General features: G+C 44.6%; 1 protein-coding gene across 6 annotated transcripts in view; it reads right to left on the reverse strand.

The window, feature by feature from the left end:
* The window catches only part of DOCK11 (dedicator of cytokinesis 11), an 81,013-nt gene that overhangs the window by 44,046 nt on the left and 22,324 nt on the right, over positions 1-14,643 (reverse strand). For all 6 annotated transcript variants that reach the window (XM_054075359.1, XM_054075358.1, XM_054075357.1 and 3 more), the window contains exons 6-20: positions 14,101-14,196; positions 10,970-11,104; positions 9,563-9,740; positions 9,046-9,125; positions 8,456-8,539; positions 6,840-6,980; positions 5,925-6,134; positions 5,612-5,734; positions 4,548-4,630; positions 3,126-3,248; positions 2,868-2,944; positions 1,538-1,722; positions 1,380-1,445; positions 1,117-1,209; positions 590-713 (exon numbers count right to left, since the gene is read on the reverse strand). In XM_054075359.1, coding sequence (XP_053931334.1) covers positions 590-713; positions 1,117-1,209; positions 1,380-1,445; positions 1,538-1,722; positions 2,868-2,944; positions 3,126-3,248; positions 4,548-4,630; positions 5,612-5,734; positions 5,925-6,134; positions 6,840-6,980; positions 8,456-8,539; positions 9,046-9,125; positions 9,563-9,740; positions 10,970-11,104; positions 14,101-14,196 — 1,798 coding nt within the window. The remainder of the gene's footprint in view (positions 1-589; positions 714-1,116; positions 1,210-1,379; positions 1,446-1,537; positions 1,723-2,867; positions 2,945-3,125; positions 3,249-4,547; positions 4,631-5,611; positions 5,735-5,924; positions 6,135-6,839; positions 6,981-8,455; positions 8,540-9,045; positions 9,126-9,562; positions 9,741-10,969; positions 11,105-14,100; positions 14,197-14,643) is intronic.

Raw genomic sequence — 14,643 nt, forward strand, 5'->3', positions numbered from 1 at the left:
TGTTGGCAGGATCAGCCCCTGAGGCCCTGGATCTCACATCAAGTTTTTGTTGGTGACTGGACTGACAATAGCCCATTTATGCAAGTCAAGAACACGCAGAAATAGCTGTTTGATTGCAGAAAAAAAATGAACTTTAGTACAGGCTAGATGGGGAGGGGCTCTTTATCAGGGAGTGCAGTGATAGGGCAAGGGATAATGGTTTTAAGCTGAATGAAGGGAGATTTAGATTAGATATTAGAAAGAAATTTTTTACTATGAGGGCGGTGAGGCACTGGCACAGGTTGCCCAGAAAAGCTGTGGATGCCCCATTCCTGGAGGTGTTCAAGGCCAGGCTGGATGAGGCTTTGAGCAGCCTGGTCCAGTGGGATGTGTCCCTGCTTGTGGAGGGATCTTCAAAGTCCCTTCCAACCCAAACCATTCTAGGACTGTGTTTTACTTCAGTTTAGACCGATGATATGTATTGGACTGCTTTAACAAAATAAAACCCAGACAGGCTAATGTTTGAACCATTTTTTTTTTCATGTCCCTCCAGTTATTCTGTTCTTGGATTCTTACACTCCAATGGAAGTAATTCAAGCAGTGAACATACCTTGAGTTTCAACGGTGTCCTGTTTTTTCGATGTTGCCTTTGTATTAATTTCACAGCTGACATGATAGAAGGTGAAAAGCAAATGATGCTTTTGATGGAGGTGAATTGGAAGCTCAATTTTAATCTAAAATGATATCATGATAGATAAGACTGTATTTTTAATTGTGGAGTAATATTTAAAATTCTGTTTTATTTCACAAATGCTATGTTGTATGCAGTTACACAAGACACATTTCTACCCACCTTAAATAACTCCTGGCTAATGTTTTCACCACATTTGCACATTTCTTATTAATGAGGGTGTGTGACTGGAGTGCACAAAGCGTGACAGTAAAGACAACAGAAACAAACTGGCATTAAAAATTGACAAAGTCTCTGGCTTTGCTGAGCCCTTCTACTGAGCCAAGGGTTTGGGTGATTATTTTTACTCATATTTCACTCAGCCCCGTAAAAAGAGGTATCCCAAAAGGTTCCTTGGCTTCATAGCATCCAGGAAAACCTGTTATTTCCCACCATTTTGTCCTTACCTCATCGTAGAACTCTGGACTCTGGTTGTGATGCAGCACAGCAGCATATGCATTTGTGGTCAAGAGATGGCCTCCCGGTTTGCCATATATACACTGGAAACACAAATGAAGAGCTGAATTCAGGGTTGCTGCCACTCCAAATTTGCTGACCAAATTAAAACAGCGAGCATGGAAACAGAGTGCTTTTCTACTGTCCTGCTCAGCCTGGCTGGCACGCAGTACAGAGCAGTGAGCAAATGGCAGCCCCATTAGCAGGTACCCACCTTTAATGGCCTGGCATCAGCTTCATCTGAATCCCTGAACTCAACACAGACAGCAATATTCCTTGCCTGAAATGGGGGAGAACAGGACGATGAGCCATTACGACAGGTCAGCAGCACAACCCAAGACCAGGGTGCAGCCTGCTCTCCAAGCCACTCACCTTTGCAAACATCTTCTGGTTCTCATATTTCAAATGCAAGGGGTAGATGTAGAGGTGGTTTTTGTAGACAGTGAATGGATAACAGTATTTTGCAACTTCTGGGACAAGCTCCTCCACTTCAACTGCAATGTCATCGCAGCTCTTCTCAAAAGGCTTTATAGGAATGTAAGAAGCTGTGACACAATCTAGAAGAGAAGGAAAGCTCGGATAAGCGCACACCCCACAAACACGGGAAGTACAGCCCATGTGAAAGGAAATGCATGGGTCTGAAACTCTGCCATTGCTCTCAAGCATCCAGTTCTCTTCACTGCAGAGGATGGTGTGTGCTGATGAGGCAGCACTTGGGTCACTCTTGTTGAAATGACTAAGGGAAAATTCTCCCCTTGATTATGCAACACCTGCAGAACCCAACTGCACTAGCAATACTAAGAAAAGATGGGTGCACAGGTACCATGGAACTCTGCTCTCCTTGCCAGTGGTGACTGCAGAAATGGCATTGTCCTGTATCTCTGGGCAAAGTCAAAGGGTCTTGTGGAACTACCCATGTCTGGGTAGAGATGGCTCCTCTGTCCAGGGCCTTCCCCTTCAGACTTCCAGGAATTTAAACCATTAGGTTACTGTTTTACAAATCATGCACATGTCGCCTGATTGACAGGGTACTGAGACAATGATGCAACACTGACGCTCAAAATGTGTCAGTCGTTTCCCACCTTCTGCATCAGAAAGATGTCCGATGGTTATGTTGTCTCCAAATAGCAGTGCACAAGGCCTGCCTAATTCACTGAGACTCACAGCTACTATGAGGGAGATCTCAACTCAAGTGATGGCTTTTCAAAGAACAGAAGAAATTAGGTCCACCAAAAAAGCCTTTTGGACTGGGGATTGGACTACAGAACCTGTGACAGGAGCTGCCAAGTGACCATGCAGTGACACTCAACACATCACGAGTCCTTTCTTTGCCTCAGTTTCTTTAAATGCAAGTGAAGAATCACACTGATCACGTTCATGAAGCCCCCTGGTGTTATGGATCAAAAACATTATATGAGATTGGTATAATAATAACAGCAAAAGTGGGCAGGTGACTTCCTTTAGACTTAGATGTGATGGCCAAACTGCAAAGCAGATGCACCCCTTGGGTAAATAAACCTCTGCACTTGGACCACATCCCTCCATAGAATCCACCAGAAAGACTTACAAGTCATGGGTTGTGTCAAATTACTCACTGCAGCCCCGAAAAACTCTTGTTAATGAAACAGCAAAATTCCCCATAGCAGTGGTAACTCCTGAGGCTAGAGCCATCAGCATTTATTTTCAGATCCAAGATCCTTACTTGTGAAGTCTAGCGGGATGTCTTTGATGACGATGTTTAACTGGGCTGGAATGACCTGTAGTTTTGTCTTCTCTGGTCTGCATTAGGGAGAAAGGAACAAGAATGTGAACCTTGAAAACTCAGGCGCTGAACGCATAAGCAGGGCTTTTTGTTACTCTCTGACTATTTTAGAAATTGTCAACTCATGCTTATGTGTAACTGTTTAAAAATGTATATTAAAATGCCTGCTCAGCCCCTGCACCAGTCTCTTACACTTACTTCTTATACTCTGCTAAAAGCTTCAGCATATCTTCATTTGAGATTTTGCTGCTGTCTTGCTTGTACAGAGGTGAGAATTTTCCTTCAGCATCAAGAGTGCCCTGGGAATCTTTGAACACTGGTCTGCAGAAAAGAACAGACGCATTGCTTAAGTGTTGGTAAATATGCAGACATTGAGGTCTCTGACAGGCTGAAGGGCAGTTTATTAGGCGAGAGGTTCACTGGCCTGTGACTGCTCTGAACATCGCCAGACATCCCGATCACCCCCCCATCCTCAGGTGGTTCTTACACCCCACAAAGACTACAATCCACTGCGTCACACAACATTGGATGGGACACCACTCATTTTCCTTCTCTCTGGCAGGTGAGAACACACACACCCAGCCCAGCTCCAAGCCTGGTCCGCAATCAAGAACACCCTTCAATCCCTTCCCACTAACACCAACTGGTAAAGTAACTTTCTAGTTGCACATGGAGTCAGAGCAATGAAATCCATCTAGGAAAGAAGTATGCAAGGAAGACTAGTCTCAGGACACATATCAGCTTCCTCTTGTACCCAGAGCAGGAGACTAGACTCTGCCTTGCATCTTTGCCGTTCAATGAAAAGGCTGTGAGTGCCTGTGTGCAGTAGGAACATTAGAGCATCCACACCCCCTTTCTGTGCAAAGAGCTTCTTCTGAAGCCCACAGGGAAACTATTCCAAGGATACAGAGGAACACAGCTCCCTACATTATGCTGTTAGTCTCCAAATGCAGGTCTCTACCCAGAAGGTACAAATCTGAAGCCCAAAGTCAATGTCCACACAGAGCCCACTTTTGGCTGAGGCATCACTTGCAAGAGGGCTGAGGCACTGCATAGGCTTTGTGCTCCCAGCAGCAAGCTGCATCCCAGAAATACCACTGTGAAGTCGAGCAATGTACTTTATCAGTCCCAGCAAAAGAACAGCAAGGGAATGGGATCACTATATTCAGTCATTCCCAAGAACATTAATTAAAGCAGAATCTAAGATGGGAGACAAATCCAGCTGATCCTCACTGCCAGGGTAGGGAGTCCTCCACTCTCATCCAGTCCCTGGCAATGCCTGGTGTGAGGAGGGAATTCCTGCGCTGATTTTCACGCTAGTAGGAGATGGGGTAATTTGTCCCCAGGAATGTTCTGCCCTGATAGCAGTAGCTACAGGTCAGCAGAAAGGCCACTGCCTTCCCAGCAGTGTTTACATCTTCATATTTTGTTTCTAATTCTAGATAAAGCATTTCAGGCCAAGCCCCATTCTGTCTTGGGAATTGGAGCCAGATTCTGCCCTTGGTTGCAACTTCACTGACTTCAGTCATTTGGCCTTTTGCCCACTCGGCCGCATCATATCCCGGATAACTTGCGGCAGCAGATCCCGCCGTGACCAAAGCACAGTCCAAAGTGACTAACCTGGCAGCCCAGCCGAAGGGCATCCGGTACTGCCCCAGACGGCTGCACACCTGCTTGGCCACCTTATGGACCTTCTGGGCAGTCTGGAAAACACAAGAGAGGTTAGAGAGTGCCACGGCTTCCACACTGCCCTGGGGGAGGAGTATAGAGTGCTGCACTCTCCAGGGAGAAGAAATTCTCAGTACTGCAGAATGCACAGCTCCCCAGGCACACAGCACAACAGTCGCTAAAGCGGTTGACAGAGACCCCTGTCACTTCACACCATGCACATTCATTACTTTAGCACAGCAAACATGTTGTGGGCACAGCCATATTAAAACTCCTCTTGATTCTGCATTAAACCCTCAGGCTATTAGTACTTTATTGCTCAAAGGGTATTAGTAGTAATTTCCCAAAACTGCCCCTAATTGGCTGATCCTGTACAGATTTACAGATGCCGAGGGAACGCCACGACACAGTGGGTTTTCCATCCACTGATTCTCCAGGAAATAATTTTGACTGGCTGCAGCAAGCAGCATCAGCTGCACTTTGCCTGCAGAGACTCATGCCAGCAGCACCAATGACCCCTCTTTGTGTAGGATCCCCCATAAAATCATGGCACTCTGCATACAGCAAGAGAGAGGCAGGGCAAGCAGATTAAGGGGTAAAGCTCATGTTTTGCTGCTACTAAAATATCACCGCAGCCAGCTGATGTGAGCCGGGACCAGTCCAAGACACTGTGCACCAGTGCAGACCCTTTCTCTGAGGATGAATTCTCCTACTTTTGTGCTGCCAGACCAGGATTTGCCTGGAAGGAGTGTAATGGGGAAAGGTCTTCCTGCCCCAATTGCTTTCATCTTTCTAAGGAAATCCTCTCTCTTGTTCCAGGGCAAGGAATCAATTCTCCCAGGACAGCCCAGCTGAAGCCAACCTGGGAACAACGCAAGTAGCAGAATGGATGAAGTCCAGTATTTGCCAGAAAGCAGATAAGGAGTAGCAGAAACAACACATATTTCAGACTGTACTACTCCCTGCAGCAGCAGGCAGCATCACTAAGAAAGTACTCTCATGGCCCCATCCAATACCTTCCCCGGGTCCGAGTTTTTGATGTACGGCTCTGCACAGTGCGTAATGCTGCCCTGCAGCACCTTCTCCACACGAGCCACCAAGAAAATCTCCGTATGTGGGTCAGTCACAGAGAAAACGCCCTGCAATAGATAGACAGTAGGGTGTCAGAGAGCAGGACACCCTACCTGCACCTCTGGTTTTAGCACTGATCATCTTGCTGTCCTCTCCCACAACCCACACAGCCCCAGCCCTAAGTACTGCTGCAAACGGGCTACTGAACAGCTGCAGCCTCAACAGGGATACATAATGAGGAGAAAGTCAGGTTTTTACCCGTTTCATGTAGCGCAGGCAAGACTCAGGGACTCCATACACAAGGCTCTCGCCTGGTGAACGTCCCTTGGTGCCCTCCGCTCTGGATGCGGAGTTATCCAGCAGCATATCACGGACAGACGAAGGGTTCAAGTCCACATGGAAGTCAGCTGAAATCTTGCAATTATTTTTCAGGTCAAATAATGCCAAGCTTAGGAAAAAGGGCTCAACCTGGAAATTTGATTGAATATGTGTGTCAAAAAAAATACACGGTACAGGCTCAAGAGTATCAACATGCACTGTCTTCCCTGCTAGGTTGGCCTTCTGCATCTGTTTGTTCCTTTAGTTCTGGGAGGAAAGACCAGAGGAGCCTGGTCTCTTCAGCCTGGGGAAAAAAAGGCTGAGGAGTTGTCTTACAGACATCAGAGGCTCAGAAAACACAAGAAAAAGCTTTTTTAGCTAGGGCATAACTTTGGCACAATAACAAATGCATGTAATAAAAGTGGCGGTGAATACAGTTAGATTGCGAGTCAGAAGGTTTCAGAACAGGGAAATCCCTTGCCATTAGGGGAAATGGAATAAAACATAGCAGTGAGTGGTTTGGAGATGGGCTTAATTATTTACCAACACGACTTTCACAGGGACCCAGAACGTGGCAGAAACATGCTCCCCATTCTCTATGCCACTGAATCACTGCTTTCCCAGCAGTCCCAGTTCCTGGCAGGCTGAGGCACATCACAGATGCCCTTGACAAACACATTCTTGGAACACCAAAATGCCAAGGCAGACAAATTCTGCAATGACCTGGGGCCATGTTCTGTTGGAGTTCATGGCAAAATGGGATGTTTTGATCCACCTAAATTAATTTGCCAAGGGTTTTTCTTCCCATTGATTAAAAAAACCCAACAAAACAGGACACGCCAGAGCTCCCCTTACGTTGGTGGGTGCTCCTTCAGATCTGTCATTGAGCTGAGCGAGGAGGTTGAGGGAGAAGTCCTGGCAGCATACCACAAAGCGCCTGCTGCACTTTTCCTCAAACGGCTTCGCGTCTGGCTCGATCCCTGAGAAGTCTAGCCTCTAGATAGCAAACAAACAAATCTGGTCTTATTGAAAAAGAAAATAACCCCCTGAATAATGTGAAAGGAACACATTACAAAAAAACCTGGTTCAGATAGCATTGGCTGTAAAGTGGTACAAAGTGGTATGAGGCATTCCCAAAAGAGTGCCATTTCGTGATGTTCATGGGGATGTATCAATTTTTAGCAATCTGGTCTGCAGAGCACAGCAGACTAAACCTCAGGATGATTTCAGTTCCTTCCTGCCTTGCGGTAACCTTGGGGATCTTCCCAAATACCATTTAGAGCTTGGGGAAGAAAGGGGAACATAAGCCGTCACTACACTCAGGAAAGTATCTTCACATCACTAGTTTAAGAGATACTCCCTGTGCCTGAAACAGAGAGAAGATACTTGCCATAGGAACCATAAGTAACGTCCTGAAGTGAAAGGCAACAACAAAAACTGTCTGTGGAGCTGTCTGGGAAATCCAAACTGCCTTGATTATAGTCACCTCCTTCCTAACCCAGAACACCCAGCACTGACTAGGACAGTGATTTTGACTGCCTGGCACTACAGCAGATCTGATTGACCCACACCAGAATGAATAGCTCTGGATATAGACAGATAGCAATGAATCTAGCCGAACCTTTTGGATAGGAAAAAGAAGATGCATTAGAGGTCTCCTGGATGCTTACCTCCTTCCCGTTAAAGACCTTAAAGAAGTACCAAGGAAAAAAACCTCATTTTGTACAACTTAAACCTTTTAAAGACTAAATACATATCCTTGTTAAACCAGAATGTTCTTTTTCACAGGTGTTAGGAAGTCAAAGCATGCCAGAAACTATGAAATAGCTTGGAACAATTCTCTAAAACTCTTTAAAAATTGTGGCTTGTATTACTGGAAACTCACACCTGGACCTTGGTGGAGAGCTCAGCAAAGACACCAAAGCTGAAAAGGAAACAAGCCAATATTCAATGAACCCCTTTCTCCAGTGCAGGAGAACAGCATGGGGGGTTCTTTCTGTTCGTACGTCCCTTGCATTTGCAAACTCCCTGAAGACTGAGGCTCTCCCTGTAAACCGCTGTCATGGTCTTTAACATCACTGCTCCCTATTCTAGCCATGCTAAGCCCATACAGCATGGCAGGTATCCGTGCAATACTACTTCTACTTCTTCTGAAACCATGAGACCCTTCCAGAGGCCCAGATGATGGGTTTGAAATCCAGCAACACCAAGATGCATCATACAGAAGCCAGCAAAGCTGGAGGGAGGCCTTTTGTGGGGCTGCTGCGAGTCCTCCCTTTATCTGAGTTATCACCTGAGCATCGAGAGCTTGTACAGGGACAGAGGCTGCACTTTTATTCCCTAATCCACAGAAAACCACACTGCCTCTGTAGGCAAATGCTGTGGCCATACAAGGGAGCAGGGGAGGCACTACACCAAGGGAGCTCTTCCAGAGAGCAAAAGCTCACATTCACATAGATGGGGACGTTTACCTGGACTTCTGGGTCAAAAGAGAAGAGGTTTTGTCTTCCATCATTTCTGCTCAGTTTGTTCAGCTGATCTGTTTCTCTTCCATACTAGGTAGGACAAAGGAAAGCATTGATATTACTGCCTGGTCATACAGAGGCAAACATTCATTATTCAGAAAGAATGGAAACAAAACAAAATAAATATTTTTCAGGTTCCATTTGTGATATGTGAGACAGTAAAGTGATGAGGCTTTGCCAAATGAGAAAGTAGACAGAAACAGGCAACCACACTCTGGATTATACAGGAGGTGGCTGCCACCTATCTGCCCCTCTGCTCTCACAGCCAGGACGGTCACCCCTGCTGAGCACAAATGAGCAGTATCAACCACGACAGCCCTTCATGCAGTCTAAGTCTGGTTCTTCCATAAGGACCCCACACTTGGAGGTGAGGAGCATGCAGCCTCAAACCATGAAGCTCCATCCATAAGGCAGACGAGACAACAGAGACCCCACCAGCACTTGGTGCCTGCCCAGATCCTGCAGGGCTGAAGACAGAAAGTGGAGACATAGTGGAAAGAACTTGGCTTGGAGAGTGATCTCGGCAAACACAATACCTTCATCAGCTCTGGATGCATGCTTCTTTCCAGGCTCTCCAGGATGTTCTCTGATTTTCCCTGTGTGCTTGATTCATCATCTGCAAGGACACAAAAAACAGATGTTCAAAAGAACTGCAGCAGCACTGCTCTGCCAGAAAGCATCCTGTAATATTTGCTCACAATAGCATAGAAAGAGTTTACAGAAACTTTTCCATTCCACAGGAGTAAGATTTTTCCATCCATTACCAGTACCAGGGTGTACTATTACAGCTTGCAAGGTCTTTCCAAAGCAGAGCTTCAGCACAGAGCCAATTTTCCAGGAGCCTTGAAACTTTGCCATGGATTTCCCATCCAGAGGAAGGGTCATGTTTCCCTCCACTTTTATTCCACAGACTATTGTCTACATTACGCTAAGTCCTTTTGCATGATATCACGCGTCAGCCACAAGTCCTGCTATTAATCCAGAAAGAAAAGCATACACTTCTCCAGGCACACTACTTGCATCCTGAGTGTAGGTGTTTATTTATAAACCGACCTTGCACAGATTCCACACTATCTTTCTTCTCCTGCAACAAACTCTCAGTATTGTTCTGAATGATCTTTTTCAGAGTTACCAGCCACTCTTCCATCTCCTGCTCAGTTTCAGCTGCGAGGTAGTGGCTGTACTTGTCTATTGTCTTGAGTTCAAATGCATAACGGCGCATCTTAGGACACTGAACAAACAAATGAGAAAGAGAAATACTTGTATTACCTTTTCCTCAATTTCTCAGCACAGTACCTGTCATAAGGCTCTTCTCTTTGAAAGCAGCCTGAACTGAAATACGGTGAAATACAATGCAAGCATCCTTCTTGAGATAGTGCCATTCCTGCAATAATCACAACAGGCTCCTCGGCTGCGATCAGGCAGTACACAGCTCCATGGCTGCCAGCTACTCTGAGTGGAAGAAAGCCAGACTGAACCACAGACATTGCACTGAGGAGCAAGCTCCTTCTTACGTTTTTAGACCTTTAATATTTACCCAGAGGAGCCAGGAACTGGATTTGTCTGACACAGTAAGCAATGCTGCGCTCCAGGACACTCAGAGGCATCCATCTTAAAAATGGTTCAATGCAATTTTTCTGAGCTCTGCTGGCTTTTAAACAGCAGTTTCCAAACAGAAGCTAAGGCAATTCTGGTGCAACTCGAGACGCACATCCTGTACGTCACCGAGGTGCGTGCACCACTGCTTTTACTGTGTTCAGAAAGATAAATGGAAATGCACAGCTCTGACTCATCCATGCAGAAGCAAACTGCTGGAGTAATTTAAGCTGCCCTGTACCAGCTCCACCACACTCTGTGCTTGAAGCTTCCGCAGAGACAGCATCAACAGAAGGCATAGCAGCAATCCATGGCTGCATGTCACTCTCAGCATAGCAAAGCAAACCCAGGTTTAAGCCCTGAGCAAACACCTAAAACCTTACAAGCCCTTTGCAGGTCATAAATCTCAAAAGGCCACATGTTTGCATGAACCTATTAGGAAGTAACTTAAGAAACAAGAAGCTGATGTAAGCAACAAACAGAGAAGGAAGGTGTCCAAGACTAAGTCACGCCAATTACTGGCTTCACCTCTCAGGGTGTCTTGGAAGGCACCTGACCTATGATAACCAGGTAAAGGAGACAGAGAGAGTAGGGAGACAACACAAGAGGTAGTGATGAAATGCTTCTATTTTACTCTGACAGCAGTTCCTCCACTTGTTGTCTTCCTGGCCAAAAGTACGGCACTCTTATGTAACTCCTTGCCTGCCTTTTAATCAGATGGGCTGACAGAGAAAACCAGCTCTGGGTTAGTTTGAAAATCCGTACCTCCACCCCTTGATGGCACAGACCTTGGAAGTGCTCTTCTGTCTTGCAGTTAGCAATGCATAAGCCCCTGCAGAGTAGTCATGCAGAAAGCACTCTTACCTGAACGACATCATTGCAAGCATCCAAGAAAATACAGCCTTTGGATTCCTTTGAAATTTTCTCATCTTTGTAGGAATTAAGAATATAAGAGCCATCTGTGAGTTGTGACAAGTAAAAATACCTCCTCTTGAATACCTGCAAAAGTACAAAGTCTTGCTCATGCATGTGTATCATAAACCACCCCACAGTTTCAGTACCTGCCCTCCTGCTATTGAGGAAATACTGTTGACGACCCTAGACTGTTGCAGATTCACCCCTTTGAGTATGACTTGTTTTTGTAAAGCGAGATTTCATCATCTTCTTTAATTTTAATGTCCTTGTTATTATAAATTCATCCATCTAAAGCAAAGCCCCAGGGCTTCCAGTTTGACTCTCATCTGGCTCCAGTCTAATTTATCTTTACAAAGTGATGCTGCATGGTAAATTCAGATCAGCACATTGCTTGCAGATTCATCCCACCCTAGAGCAGGTATTTCCAGAGCCTTTTTGATAAAGATCTCAGTTAGAACTACAAAGGAATTCTCTGGAAGCCTTTGGAATAGACATGTGGAAATTCCTAGCACTCAAATGCAAGCCAACGGACACTGTAATTCACTCAGTTGCTTGTCTTTTTGTGTATGTTTTTGTTATTGTTGTTTTAATACAAACCTATTCTCATGAACTAGCTTTGGCTTAGTGTTCAGTTCTCACCTCAGCCCTAAGTTTGGAAGAAGAGTTCCTATGTTTGAACTACTGATTTTTATGAAATAAAGCTCTCCAGTATCTAAGATCACTCTCCTTTGTGCTTGTTAGCTTGTTACACTACACTTCAGGAGAACATTTGGGCAACAAGTACGGTACCACCGTATGCTGTCAAGTCTGTAAGGACTAGGGTACAAGTCACAGTTGTTGGATATCTGTATTGGAAGAATCACAGAGGAAGCTGGGACAAGCAGCACTGTATTTCCACTGTTTTACGTATCGGGATGATCTATGAATAAACACAGCATTTTTCATCCCAGATGGGAGACTAGCAGTAATTTCCTGCTCTCATGATTGCTGACACTAGCATATTTATAATAAAACCACACGCTTGTACAGAACTGGAAGGAGGCACTGCACTCTGAACAGTAATCTAAGCCCTCTGAAAGGTAACCTCTGGTATCACTTAAACGACTAGTTAGTCATAGAGATGCTCCAAGGCTTGTTAAGATTTATGTTTTATAAGGTTTAACTAAACCTCTAGTTCAACAAAGTATAAAAATACTTGGAAAGCTAAGTATGCTGAGCACTAAGCCAGCTTAAACACTGATGTAGCGCTTCACTGAATCAGTCTTAGAAACTTTGGCAGTGGATGCTACAGAAACCCATGACAGATCTCCCTCTAGATATTATAGGGTTCATATCCCTCATGGGTATGGAATTTCATGCTAAACCATTTGCATCTTCTGTGTTCTGCTTGAAAGGAAATGTAGAAGCAAGCAGCAAACGCTATCCCTCTGATCTTTCTCCCTTGTAAGCACTGCTGTCAGAAACAATTGTCAGAAGACTATGATCATTTGAAATGAATACTATAAACCTAGGAACGGGCAGAACACCCCCTTCGATCAGGCTACAGGCGCTATTGGCGATCATTGCAATTGCACTGTGGCAGCTAGAGAACTGGGGAAGTCTATTTGAGCAGAGTTGAAAGAAAGAAAGAGAGAAAATCCTGATACCACGGCTGTTATGCACTACACCAATACACTGTAAAACAGACAGCAAGAGAGCTGGGCTACACTAGGCCTGATTACAGGTTGCTCATGGCCTGGCTCTCCACAAAATACGGGCTTTGAACATGCATAGTAACACTGTGAGGTACCAACAGGACAGCACAGCACAGGAAAGAAAGTACTAGCACTCAAAAGAAGGATGTGCACTTCTGTGATAGCATCGCAGCCTCTTAAAGTGGTGATAAGGCTGAAGATGTTCAAATCCCTTAGATTTCTTGCATGTTCCTTAAGAGGTGTTTTGCAAGACACAGAAGTGACCAAGATGAGCTCAGAAAATGGCTAATCATTTTTGGTATTTTTATTTCTGAGTTTCACAAGAGACTCTGTGGATCTTATTAATTAAAACAGTATAGTTCACATAACATCTCTGAAAGGAGGGTCTGAGGTACCGGGCACTAAGGCCAATAATACCACAAGAGGCTCTGTCAAAAAATGGAGCCAACTAACTGCTTTGAGCATGTATGATACCTCCTCCAGTAGTTACAGGAGTAGAAACTGCTTCAATCTTGCTGCTTGGAAAAGCAGAGGATCAGAAAATCCTGTTCTGTCTATCACTTTCAAGCTCATCATTTTAAAATTCAAACTAATATTTGCTCTATGAAATGTCCTGTTCTATGTCTCACGAATGCATAAATTGAATCGAGACAGGACAACTGAGCTTTTTGAGATCTACCAATATCCTTACAAAGCAGCAACTCTCACCGCAGACATCCTTCAGCTGCACTGTTCAGTATAACTCCCTAATACTCTCTCCATGTTGGAACGAGGCAGCTGTGTGGTGGAACAACAGACAGGCTCATTGCCGCACCAAAAAACTGTGATACAACTATTAAAAACCTTCCTTAAAAAAATTCTAAGTAGTGTCGTACTGGACAACATACAGCGGAGAACAGGAGACAATACAGCTGTTGCTTCTAGGTCAGTAAAGCTCCATCTCCTCAGTGATAGCATCCCTGATTTTAAAGCAAAGACCTGACATTTTAATTCAAAGCTGGCCTCCATATTTCCTACCAGCAAGGAAACCATCAATTCAGAAAGTCTTTCTTTGTAGGGCAGCTGTTTGAGTTAATTGTCTTCCTCTTCTGGGTCTCGGCTGCTCGTTCAGAAAGCAATCTTTGTTTACTAGAACACACTTCTCCTTTTTGTTCAGCTTACCTGCTGCAATTTGAAGTGCATTGGTTTCATATTCTGGGGAGGAAAGGGTCCAAAGCTGTTACCAGACTGGGTTTTTCAGTCCAGCTTGGGATACTTTACAAGAGGGACAGATATCCATCCAAAACCAAACCCAAACCCATCTGCTGCACTCCTGCTAGCTTCAGAGGTGTGGTCTGAAAACCTTGTGTCTCGTTCATAATGAACATCATGTTGGATCAAACTCACCTTCATGGTAACAGTGATTGTGCTATTTACATTGGCTTTGTGCAGCCAGCCTTGCTTTATCACACCACCCTTCTGGGAGCACAGGGATGAGGAATCCTGAAAGAGTGCAAAAGATCAGAAAAAGGAAATCAGGTGAACTGCCTCTCACACAAAATTCCCCTTGAACACAAGGAATATATCCACCCCAGAAAGCAATATAGTTTTAATTACAGCAATATAGTAAACATGTAGAATGTATACGTAACACATACAGCTACACATACAGTGTTATCACAAAAAATATCAGGATTATGTCCTTCCAAAAAAAGGCAAAACAAGATAGTTTGTTCCACCTTTAACCAAGAAAGGTTATATCTATGCTGACAGAGCTGCACAGCAGTTTGGCAATGAGGAAATGCATGTTGGATCTTAGGCAGTATTTCAGAAACTTGGGGAAGAAGGAAATTTTCAAAATGGTCTGTTTTAAAATGCAGAATTCCAGACTTATTTTGTCATTTCCTTTTGTATAAATACATTTTAAATTCAGGCAAAACCCACCAAACT

Source organism: Cuculus canorus, chromosome 10, assembly GCF_017976375.1.
Source record: "Cuculus canorus isolate bCucCan1 chromosome 10, bCucCan1.pri, whole genome shotgun sequence".
Taxonomy (NCBI): Eukaryota; Metazoa; Chordata; class Aves; order Cuculiformes; family Cuculidae; genus Cuculus; species Cuculus canorus.